The sequence below is a fragment of the Lissotriton helveticus genome, chromosome 7, assembly GCF_964261635.1.
Source record: "Lissotriton helveticus chromosome 7, aLisHel1.1, whole genome shotgun sequence".
NCBI lineage: Eukaryota > Metazoa > Chordata > Amphibia > Caudata > Salamandridae > Lissotriton > Lissotriton helveticus.
In genome coordinates, this window is record NC_136068.1 from 524,616,226 (window position 1) to 524,629,058 (window position 12,833).

At 51.6% G+C, this 12,833-nt stretch overlaps 1 protein-coding gene across 1 annotated transcript in view; it reads left to right on the top strand.

Moving 5' to 3' along the window:
* Nucleotides 1-12,833, top strand: part of LOC144769140 (serine protease 33-like) — a 135,004-nt gene that overhangs the window by 11,319 nt on the left and 110,852 nt on the right. Inside the window, exon 2 of the mRNA XM_078653149.1 lies at nt 8,201-8,366. Within this exon, the coding sequence (XP_078509275.1) occupies nt 8,201-8,366 (166 nt within the window). The remainder of the gene's footprint in view (nt 1-8,200; nt 8,367-12,833) is intronic.

Sequence of the window (12,833 nt, forward strand, 5' to 3'; positions counted from 1 at the left end):
TTATCAAACACAAAACCTATTAATGGGCTGCTCAAACAACCACATATCCAAAAGAAGAAGAAAAACATCTATCCTCAATCTGTAATGGGAGATGAAGGTGTGCAGTATTGATACCACTACACGTTAAAGTACTCCACTACTAGTCCTGCCGTAGATATAGGTTATAAAAACGGTAATCTAAAGAAGGGAATGGTAGAATGTCCCTAACAGAAGCATCCACATGAACAGTGGTAGAGGAAAAGACCTCTTCTTGTGTAATTTTCCCTCACACACCCTAGTGGTGTCATGCTTCATCATCGGGACACCACGAGCCCTAAAAGTCGTGGTGGGCTCGACCAATATTTCAGGGAGCTCTTAAATGATAAATCTGGCCAGGGGAATAAAGATTAAAAATCCTCTGGCAGACCCCAGTATCCCTTTATTCTTGGGTCTGACAGGGATATTAAAAAAATTACAGGACAATAGGGTTGTTTGGAATGTTATGGTCCTATGTCCCTAAGGCCAACATGTTTCAGTCATTTGGATGCCCAATCTTAATCGGTGCCGGACTTTCTTCAGGGCTACGTCCCCACTGGAAAGAAAGTGACAAAGGTATTTTGTTTGCCTCCTGCGGTGGGTGAATGTAAGAGCGGAGGGGTGCAGGCGGTCCCTTTGTAAAACGCATGTATCAGGGGTGGACCACCCCACCCTGACCCTCCCCTTGCTACGCCACTGACTAATTCTCTTGAGGTTTCAAAAAGTAGCAACACTTCCCATGTTAAGGTGCTGCCAAGAAACCCAATGCTGCATGGAAATATGTCCCATCTTAGAATGAGGTATTGAGATCACAAGAGATAAAATAAATTGTACCCGCACTATTAACCCAACTACATTCATGATTCAGTCACAGATAAACTCCTCCTTCATAGTCTAAACAGTATCAACTTCCTGTGTTGTCCAAGTTGGGGTGTTTTTCTCTTGATGGGTGAATTCTGTGCACTAGATAACATAATTCATTTCTGTAAGGACTAGGACGAGGAAGGTAATGTGTTTCCTTGTCTGGTGGATGAACTCAGGCATCCATTTCTGGCCAGCCTGACCTTATGGTTAGCACATTGACTACATCTGGGTCACGGTGAAAAAGATCATGCCGGTAACATTTAAATGGAGCAAGACGTGTATGGAGAACTATTACGAGTTGCTTGCGTCAGCCAAATATCTAGTGCGCATGCGCCACACGAGGACAGTTGAACTGAGCTGACCCTCCACAAGAAATTTAGTGCCATCCACTGCAAACACCAAAAGGACACAGATTTACAAATGTATGATTATGAAGTCAAATGAACACAACTGTCTTGTCATTAATGTCTTTAGATCAACAATTTAGTAAATGTACTTTTTCTAAGCAGTGTTATACTTATAATGTTACATCTTTCATCATTTCAGAACATTTAATCAGAGAGTTTTTAGTGCTGCTCTGATTTCAAAGATTTACTATATTCTGATTTGTCATTGTTAAGACCTCCGTCGTTGGGTTTTTGTTTTTCACTAAGACAACATGGTGTCCAAAAGATTTGCTCTCAATTAAGAATCTTGCAAATATCCCGCTTGTGATTGCTGCACCTGCTAGAATTAGACACTGCGGCACCATTTTGTAACTGCTGCATTCGTAAGTGACAGTACACATTAATGCCAGATTCCCCAACATCATGGGGAGCTGTACCTCCGTGAGATTCATCCTCCCATCTGTTATAATTGCTTCCATTATTTAGTGCTCTACAGATCACTGTCTTGCACGCACTAGGAGTTGCTGCCCTCATAACTGATTGGTGAATTCATTGTTGCGTTGAGATTTTTCTCTTCAAATTATTTGATGAGTAGATCAGATGCATTTACTCTAGGTGTACTACGCAGCTCAATGTCAAGCGAATTCTTGCATATGGCCGGGATGCCCGCCACCCCCTCCCAACACATATCCCCAAGGATGGGAAGTCGGACAATAGTTGAACTTTTGGAAGGCGGGAGGGAGTCACCCTCCCGGCCGTATTTATTAAAATATGAAATAAAATTTAAAACATTAAATAAAAGTTTCATCATTATGCATTATGTACAATTTGTCATTTATTACATTTCGATGCAGTCATGTACTTTTGGCTAACATCCTGAAAATGCATACACTCTAACTCAAATTGTACATCCTAGCATTAAGGGCCAACGGCAAGGTCTTAACCGGTGTCAGATCCCTACTACCAGACTCCCGCCCTCACTGTGTGAGCGGCGCATGCGCAGAGGGCTCTACCCTCATTGCCAACTGTGACTTCCCTTGTCGTGGTGGGGGCCACCTTACTACCCGACGCCATCTTAAGGGTCGTCCGAGTTCCCGTATGAGGTCTCTGTAGGAAGGACAGCGTGGACTCTCCCCCCATCCCCACACTCTCTATCCGCCGTCGCGGATATCCGGCCCCCGGGAAGTTAGTAGGAGGGGCATCTAACCGCCTCCCCCCCTGGGAGGGGCCCATGGCCATCTCCCCATAGGCGCCCCATCCTTAGTGGGTGCCGCCTCCCCGTGGAAGGGCGCTCCCATCCATTGTGGGTGGCGCCCCACTCTAGGGACCTTGAAATTACTGCTCACCGATCATGACCTTACCGCCACAGACCGGATAGTTGACCGACTATCCGGTCCCCCCAACTCCTCCTAAAGGTCATGCTTCCTCAAACCCCTTAGCCATGCAATGAAGTCTCCTATGAGTAAGTCATTCCCCTCCCTGGACAGGTGAACCCCATCGTTCAGATACATATGATCACCACGAATACACCCATGAGGAATGTTATGCAACTGTGCAGAACGGAACAATCTACCAATTTTATTATTGACCCGTTTAACTGAATGGTTCAGTGCTGACACCGAAAGGCCCCCCTGCCACCTCCTTCTAGGAATCATGTGGGACCAGGCAATCGTGCACCCCGGGACTCTTTTAGCCAACCAGCTAACAGCCGACAAAACTCGTTCAAGTAACACTCGTCTACCCAGTGTCACCAAGTCGTTGCCTCCCAGGTGTACTATGACTACAGATGGCGGTGACCTATGCCGCCCTAGAAGTCCCTCGAAAAATGTCTCAAAGTTGTCAAAATTGAGCCCACCCTTCCCATGGAAGGCCACTCTGAACCCGTATTCCCCAGGTGCGTGAATCGCGTCACCTTCCTTGAATACGTCACCGGCGCGCCTCACGTATGAGTGGCCCATGACCCATACCATCCTCTCTCCAGTCGGTGGCCTCTGACCGCTGGTCTCCTGATGCTGGGTCGACCTCCAATTCCGCCCCGCGGGCAGGCTCGCGAAACTGTAAAGTAAACAAAAGACAGAAAACATGAGTGCATGTCAATTGATCACTCACAACATGTGCAATCGCACATACCTCCTGAAGCAATTCGAGGACCAACGGCCCAATTGTTTCACCTCCTCAGCACTCTGACCCCTGGCTGTAGCCTCTGTAGCGGCCCCTATTCTAAAGGAGTGGGTCCCAAAATCGCACTGGTCCATGCCCGCGTCAGCGATTGCCAGTGCTAGCACCCTCTGAAACTGAAATCTCGTCAGTGGGGTGCCATCCTCATGTCGGAGCAAACTCCCCCCCATGCGGCCGCTCTTAGCGCCAAATAGTCTTCCACGCACTTCAACGGGCAGATGGGGGACCCACGTTTGCGCTGTATGACAACACTATTTCCCATAGCCCCCTGGTCAGTCTTGGACATGGCTATCACGATTACCATCGAATCACCCCTTATTTGGATGTGATCCCTGCACAAGCCTCCCTCCATATCTTTCTTGTTCCTTGCGACCAGTTCGCTCACCCTCATAGCCCCATGGAATGCCAATGTGAACGCTGCCCGGAACAGAACTGCTTCAAAATGGGAGGAACACGTCTCATCCAGCTTTGCTAAAAGCAGAGACAGTCTGTCTAAGCCAATCGGGTGCCTCGTATCTTGCTTGCAACCCTCAAGGCGCTTCCAGCCGCGAAGGGCTTTCTTCACCAAAAAGGAACCTGTAGGGCCCCTTATTCCGTGTACCTGGGCCATGAAGGAAATGGCCGCCCTATGCCTACTGGCCGTTGCCACTGATCGGCCCTCTCTGTGCAGTGCAATCAGGTACCCCAGGAAGGATTCCTCCTGACCCCAGTTCCGACTCTCTGTGGGACCCAAATATGTGCAATAGGAACAAAACGCTCCTTCGTATGCTTTCCTTGTCCTGGGGGCTACACTCGCTGCCACGTGGTCTTGTAATCCGGGGCACCGATTAGCCACATTGCTTCGGGGAATGGTGCTGCCTCTAGGTCCGCAGTGGGCAGATAACCCCTGAATGCCTGAATATGTGAACGAGAGAGTGCATCAGCCGCATGATTCAGTACACCTGGCACATGTTTCGCCCTGAACTGTACATTCCATCTCATGCAAAGCAGCACAATTTCTTTCAACAATCTTAGGATCAATTTGCAGCGTGCTGCCTGTTGGTTAATACACTCGACAACAGTCATATTATCAGACCAAAACACCACCGAGCGGTCCCTGAAGTCGTCAGTCCATGTCATCAAAGCAACCCAGATGGGGAATAACTCCAGGAACCCAATGTTACCTGTGAGACCGTTGGAGTGCCACCATGTTGGCCATGTTTGTGCCGACCATCGATTACCCAAGATGGCGCCAAAACCCACGCTCCCAGCCAAGTCGGTCCATAGACCTAGTTCCTCCGAAGACTCTGGCGGGGAGTTCCACACGACTCGACCGTTGAAGTCCGCCAGAAATGCCAACCAAATACGCATATCCTGGCGAACCTCCCCCGACAGTCTCGTACGGTGGTGACCCTCTTTGAGACCTACCATTGCTTGCGCGATAGAGCGCGAAAAGGGGCGGGCCATAGGCATCACCCTTAAGGCAAAATTAAGCTGACCCACCGTTTGTTGTAACTGGTGCAGGGTCACTTTCTCCCCATCCATGCATTGCATCAAGGAAGCCCGGAACTTGACCACCTTTTCCATTGGTAATCGGAAACACCCCTCCACAGAATCGAGTTCAATTCCCAGAAACTCCAGTGAAGTAGATGGTCCAACCGTCTTACCTGGTGCCAATGGGACCCCAAATTTACTCATAAGAATGCAGAAATCATACAGCGCCTGTGCGCAGTTCGTATCACCAGCTGCCCCCAGAAAAGGAAGTCATCCAGATAATGCATAACATGTCTATGCCCTGTAGCCTCGGTGAAGGCCCATTCCAAAAAACAGCTAAACATTTCAAAATAAGCACAAGAAATGGAGCAACCCATGGGCATGCATTTATCCATGTAATAACTTCCCTGAAATGCAAAACCTAGCAGGCGCTGATCCTGCGGGTGCACCGGAAGCAACCGGAACGCTGATTCAATATCACATTTCGCCATCAGCGCCCCAGGGCCTAGGTGGTTCAACATGGCCACGGCATCGTCGAACGATGCATATCGTACTGAACAAACTTCTGGGTCAATGGCATCATTCACCGAGGAACCCCTAGGAGCAGAAAGGTTATGTATGAGTCTAAACTCCCCGGGATCTTTCTTCGGGACAACCCCTAACGGGGAACAGATGAACTCGGCCACCGGCGGGCAATGAAAGGGCCCAGCCACTCTCCCTAAACTGACTTCTTTTGCTATTTTCTTTTCTGCCACGACTGGGTTGTGCTGTACCGATAACTGGTTTCTACAAAAGGAGTTCCCCCGAAAATCCCCCACTGGGATGTGGAAGCCATGCAAGAATCCCTTCCTCAACACCCCAGCGGATACATGATCAGGGTATTTGTTTAACCACGGAATCATAACCATGAGATCAACGGGTGTGGGCAATCGGTCACAAAGGTCTACCTCACTCCTGCTTAGACCCACCTTTTCCCCCCGTCCCGCCATTTTTTGATCTACATGCACTTTCCGGGTGTGAGGAATTCCCACAGCCGGCACACACATGCTTAAACTTGCATGTCCCCTGTGATCTGTTACAGTTGCCTCGATTGAAGCCCCAACAGACCCCCCCTTTTCCGCCATTCCCGCCAATTCTAGGCTGGTAGCCCCCACCTGTGCCTGCTCGAAAGGGCACCCCGGGCTTTTGGCGGACCACTCCGGACCCGCTCCCGCCTGGCGAGGACGTACCTGTCGCCCCTGGCAGGAGTTGCTTGTGCCATGACACCGAGTCCAAACAATCCCAAGACAAAGAAGCATCATATTCTTTTGCTTTACGGAACTTCATGTCATAGCCTTTCCATTCTTCTCCCTCATACATTGAATAAAAATCCATAATACGATTCTGATAGCAAACCAACTCTGTCATAACCTCAGGTTTACGTTCCCCCATTACTGCGGTAAATATCGAGAAGGCCTTAACCCAGTTCGTCACTGTCTCATCCACCCTGAACTCGGCCATCTTGGCGCGCCAAACACTCGGGTGCCACAAATCTTTCTGCGTTTTAGCATACTCCAACTCGCGATGGTCAGTTAACAATGAAAACATGTTGACATACTTGTCTCCCCATATTAACTCTTTCGTGGCCATGCGAATGTGCTGTGCAACCTTTTCCCGCCTTGAGGGTATTGAACCCTCCCCCACCACCGGCAATGCGAGCTTACCCGGATCGGCCGTTGCTGCCGCCATCTTTTCTTGACCAGCTGCTGGTACTCCAGGTGCCACCTGTGGGGGAACAAGAGGAACACTCGCCTTTGCGACATCTCTCGATTGCCGTAACTGCTTTATTAGTACTCTGGCTTCTTCGGCCGGATCTCCCGGGCTCACTGTGCCCCCCACCTTCGACTTAAGCCATGCCGTCAACTGTGCGGCCAATTCTGGGGGCATCTCATCATCCTCGGCCGGGGTTATCACCACCGGGATCGGCTGGCCTAAATCTGGGTTCTCAGCTGGTACGAGGGGGGTGATAGGGGGTACCGCTGAGACTGGGACCCCCCCCGAAACAGCCCTCTCCTTTACCCGCTTCCCTCTAACCCCGGGGACAACTCCCGGCAAGGCCGGGCCTATTACCTTTTTCGGCTGACTTGGGTCATTCAATGCGGCCAATTGCTTGTTCACCTCCGCCAAACCTCTACCGAGTGATTGGACCTGACCGAGCTTTCGGTCCATACAAGCCATCCGGTTCGACAACAGGCGTAACACCCTTTCTGTCTCGGAACCCTTTCCTGCTTTCTTGCTAGGCATGGTTTCGAGTCCTCCGCCCTTGGTCGATCCACAAGGTCCTTCGAAACTGAAAGAGAAAAAACAGGATTACCACGTTCAAAATTGCTGCTTGTTCCGTCGAGGGCTCACGAGCAACGAGGGGGTGCAGCCTTCCGATCCGAGGAACAAGAGGACGATCTTCTGGATTCCCGCTCCTTTATCCTTCTGCGGGAGGGCGTGTACCCGTCCCCGATACGCCTACGGGGCGTGGTCTTCCGTCGAGGTGTCTAGGACAACCTCTCTCGGGCGGGGGAAGGCGCGCCCCGGCTACGCCACTTCGGGCATACCAGCCGGGCTACGCCCACCCCGCCCAAAATGGTTTCCCGGGAGGTTCGGGGCACCCAACCATACGTTCGGGGGGACCGAGCGGTCGCCCCTTTTCCATTCCTGTCCCTGAATGTGTCGGCTCCTTATGAGACAGAAGAGGCAAATCCTGTTTTAACTTTTTGCCGGGGTAAAATTGTAATTTCGAATGTCGTAATCTTGCGTAATTTTAGAACTTTTTCATTATTCTTGTTACATGAAAGTCCTGGAATTACACAATTACACAACTTGCGCAATTACATCAACGTCCTATAAAAAAATGGAGCGGGGGCAGTATGAACAACCAAAAGGCGCATGGTAGCTGTTGCTTGTGGCAGTTGTGATTTGTGTGCTTCTTTAGAGCAAGACGCCTCCTCCCGTCAAAAATTGACGCAAGGACACATTTTGCTATAAAATATAGCCCTAAATGACACATATACATTATTACACATATTTCAGTGCAATTTTCCTGAAATGTCGCACAGTTACTCAAAAGTAAATTATGCAAATTTCGCACGCACCCTGTTATTAACAGGCATTGTGATTAATACCGCTAGAGCTCTTGAATGACTCCAATCCAGAATGCTGTAAGTTTGTGAATTTTGTTCTGCGCCCTCAGCTCTGCCTGAATTGCCAGAATGTAAAGTTAAGTAACTAATCTCTGGTTTGTTTTCCTCTAGAGTGTGGGAGACCAGTGGTTTCCGACCGTATTGTGAACGGACAGGATGCCGTGAACGGGGCGTGGCCATGGCAGGCCAGTGTGCAGGTGGATGGACAGCACATTTGTGGAGGGACTATCATCACCAATAATTGGGTACTATGTGCAGCGCACTGCTACTACGGGCTGTAAGTAAAGTTGTCATGACTTTAAAACTCCTTTCACAATCACGTACTAGACAGTTTCATGAGCAACAGACTGGGTGATGGGGGGTAGCAGGTTCAGAGTACATGTGACTATTACAGGCTTAGAAGGTCATTTCAAATTTGGCAGAATGCGAGGACGTCTAGAAATCGGGTGCTCCTCTCCTGCCAGGTTTGGGCTCACCCACTCTCTGTTTAGAGTTAAGGGACGGGCTGGATTACTGATGGTGGAGCTTTGGTTGGGTCTGTAGTGTCGTGCGAGACACGTTCTAGTGTCTCGCCAGGCACTAGTCTAATAACCACTCCCCTTATGGGAGTGGGCACACACACCCCACACTCATCCACCACCGGCGTCACGAGTGACGTGACCCGGCTAATAAAAGAGCCCGGGTGCACGTGCTCATGGCCAGTTTTACAATACAAGCAACTGTGTCTGTGTATGTTCTTCTAGTGTGCACGAGGGCCTAGGGCCCTGCACAGAACATAACATTGGTGACGAGCTGGCTAATCCCGCGTGTCTAGCCGCCCTCTTGGAGGTGGTGGAAGAGGGAGTATGTTGCCCGTGGCGAGGGCACCCCCTGGAGCAGGTGAGAGAAGCGCCTGATCGCCCGCATGGCGTGTGAGGTGCTCGGGCCCACCCCCACCGAAGTGAAGACCCGCGGGGGAGTGTGAAGTGCCCCAGGGTGAAGGTGAGGAGGTCGGGAGCTCACCCCGATCCTGCAGTGCTTGCATCGGCTGTGCCCTCCTGCCAAAGCGCTGGACAGTCCAAGGGCATGAGAAGAGCCCCGGGGGTGTAAGAGGTCGAGAGGGAGCCCAACCCGCACAGGACGGACCGGCTGCCCGTGAATCTGGCGATGGGGAGGGCAGAAGACCAGGCGGGAGGGACCGGACTGCTGAGACGGCAGCCGCCGCCGCCGCAGACTGCTGCTGTGAGGCCGAGTGATGCCCGACGAAAATAAATAAATAAAAGGTGAGCAACGGCGGGGCGTGCAAAGGGAGCCACAGCATGCATCTGCAAAAGTCCTTCTAGAATCACAAAATGGAAGCGGAGCCCACCCGCATGGACAGTGAATAGTATCCCGCTGTGACACTACGCAATTCCCAGCGGCAGCTCCTACCGCCCCCCCCCCCCCGCAGCCTATGAACTGTGAGAGCTGCTGCAGTAGGGGGTGAAGCAGTGAAAGGAGACAGCGGGCGGCCTGTGGTTGGTCAGAGCGGCCATCATGTACTGATGCCAGCCCCCCAGCAAAGACTGCCTACAACAACGCGGGTCCCAGCGATGAACCTGCTGCGAGAGGCAGAGTACACCGAGGGACAGTGTGCGCCCAGCGCCGCCCAAATAGAAAGTACAAAGACTCCCCGCAGGGGGCGTGTACCTCCGAAGGCTTGTGTGATCCTTGCCCTGCCCGGAAAATAAAGAGGCAACAAATTGAGGCCCGGTGTGTGTGAAGCTGCTGGGGCCGATAGGAGCGCTGCCGGAGGTGTAGAGGAGTGCAGCGTCAGTGCCCAGGGCGTGTGTGTGCGGAAAAAATAAAGGAAAGAAAGTAAAATAGAGAGGTCTCACCCGGGGAGCCACGGCAGGAGTCCCAGCATTTTGCAAGAAGGACCTGGAGGAAAGCAGCCATACCCCTGCAAGTTTCCATGTCAAGAAGCGGCTGTGGCCGTCTGTAGCTCCTAACCAGCAGAGACAGAAGGAGCATGCATAATCTGGTCACCCGGTGCACTGGACAGGTCCCGAAAATCACACGAGGTCTGCAGCCCTAGGAAGCTGTTAGAGCCTCACTGCCATCTAGTGGCTAATTTGTGGTATTACGCCCCTAAAGAAAAGAGAGTGGAACAGAAAAGGTACACAGCAGAGAGAGACTACACTAAAAGCAATGAGCCATGGGACGGAAAGGTCATTGTGTGCCAGGAGGATATTAATGCAGCACCATGAGAACTGCTGGAGCCCAACCAGTGATAGAAGGAGAGCGCCAATGTCCTTGACCAAAACAGCAGAAGGGACACCACGAGAGACACAGCCAAGACTGAAGAGTGCACCACATGCACCAAGGAGCTGCCTATACCTTCAAACGAGGAAGACTGGCACACCTCGCCAAGAGCCCCAAGAAGCCCAAAGCTACACCAGCATCAAGCAGAGAAGAGCACCAAAGCTCAAGAAGGAAAGCAAGCCCCACTTGAAATTACGAGGTGGACAGGCACAGAGCGCTCAACTCCCACTGGCTGCCCGATGCCACCTCAAGCAAAGGAATTGTCACCCACCCTCAGCAGTGAACGGACATCACCACAAGAGAAAAGAGCAGGCACCAAAAGGAGCCAGCAGAAAGCACTGTCTCAAGAGACACAGGGACAATGCAAGACTGCATACAGAGGGAACCCAGATGCAAGGTATACAGAGACAATGCACCCCTTAATGAATGGAGCAGCACCACAGATGCCCTTCTTCCAACACCAGAAAGGATTAAGTGCAAAGAGAACATCTACGGCGTGCACAACCCTCAGTGGATGTGAGACACCACTGCAAGTGAGGAAATTGCGCTGCATACTCCCAGTGGTGAACTAAGATCACCGCAAGCCAGGAAGATGAGCATGCAAAGCTCCACAAGAGGGCGCCCTAGAAGAATGCCCGAGATGTTCAACGCAAGTTCCCAGAAGTTTGTCAGAATGAGCGAATGCCCAGGAGAGAGAGACCTCTCCAAACAAAAAAAAAGAAAAGAAAAGAAGCACTGCTGGAACATGCCGGGAGAGTCCATACATCTCCACAGTAGCAACAGAGCCCGGAAAGGGCCAGAAGCAACACAGTGTCCTCCCTCCCACTGTCTCAAGCAGGAGTCGTCCGTGACCCAAGGCTGACAAGAGGAGAGTCGTACACCACAAGTGGCTAGCCGCCACCACAGCTTACCACCGTCCGTGGAAGCTATTCCCTGGAGAGGGAACACCCAAAGAAGAAGCACCAAAGATGATTGGCTGCCCGCCATGCAGCCGATAAGAGCGACTGAAGGTTTGCCGGAATGGTTCAAAGACCATTGAAGTTAATAGGCCCGTTGGCCTTGTTGGAACATGTGGCATGTCACTGCCTCAGAAGAAGAAAAGTGGAAATTGTATTACCCAGAAGAGCTGGACTCCCACAGGTGTGTCAAAGACAACAAGAGGAGAATCACAAGGACTCGTAGCACCACAACCCAAGAACACCTCCAAAGACACCAGACAGACACCAAGGTGGACCGACGGCCCTGGCGACAGCACCAAGGATAACCACACGAAAGCGGCAGAAAGTGAGAACCGAGTCTCATCCCACCACTGCCCCAGGTGAGCGTCAATCGGCGTCCCTGGATACAGTCTCACGGGAGAGCCGAACACAAGCCACAGCAAACGCAAACCGTGTATCATCCCAACGCATCCCCAGACGATTGTCCATCCCAGAGTGTCAGCAGTCTAAGTCAAACGGCATCCCTGCTCCTGACAGCAGATGCCACGGGTGAAGATCGGTATCAAGTGTCTTTCCTCACACCGCCTCAAGACGGAGTCGTCAGTGATCCCAAGCCAGGCAAGAGAGGATCCACACACTACGTGTGACGCCGTCACTGAAACTCAACCTCAACAAGGTGAGGCACAGGGCTACCAAGTCCCTCCTGACATCCAACTCTCCCAGCACGTCACCACCACCTGTCATCCTGAGTCACCACATGGCTGGCAGCCGCCATCACGCCAGCCATCACCACATGCGTCAAACACCACTCCCAGAGTATCGATGAACTGGAGTCACACGCTGTTGCCACACCAGCGGAGAGAAGAGACCAGAAGCTACTTGTGAACTGGGCACACCCCTGAACCGCGGTAGTGAGAGCAAGCATCGGCCAAGACACCTCCACCCTAGAGGGTTGTGCGTGCTACCAAACAACGGCTCCTAGGTGGTCCTGCAGCTGCCCCAGTCGGCACACAAGTGGCCCCAGTGTAGCCTTCCTGCAGTCCCGCAGCAACCCCGGGAATGGGCCTCTCCAGACAGGAGAGTGAAAAGAGACTTTGCCCCACCGATGGCTCAGTGGGTACAGCCAAAATGGTCCACAGAGATAAGTGCTCAGGCAACACCTCCACGAACCGTCACCACTCCGTCCATGCTCACAACGCATCCCATTGAAAGAACTGTTTGAATTCACCACAGACCATCACCGACGTCAACAAAAGGGAAGTCATGCAAGACATGCCATCACAAGTGAACTGTCGCTATGCAGTGGATGTCTCCAAGCCTGCGGTAGTGTCCTGAACCGTTCAGGTTAAACTACGAGTGCCAACCATGAAGGTCCAGCTGCAGGCAGAGTCATCAGCACACATCTGGCGTCTTCCTGCCACCTGTCTCAGAAGACTGATGGACCCTGTGGTGTTTTAGTTAATTGTTTTGTCCCCACAGGGTGGACCAACATTTTGTTTGTTCTTTAACAAAGTTGGAAAGGA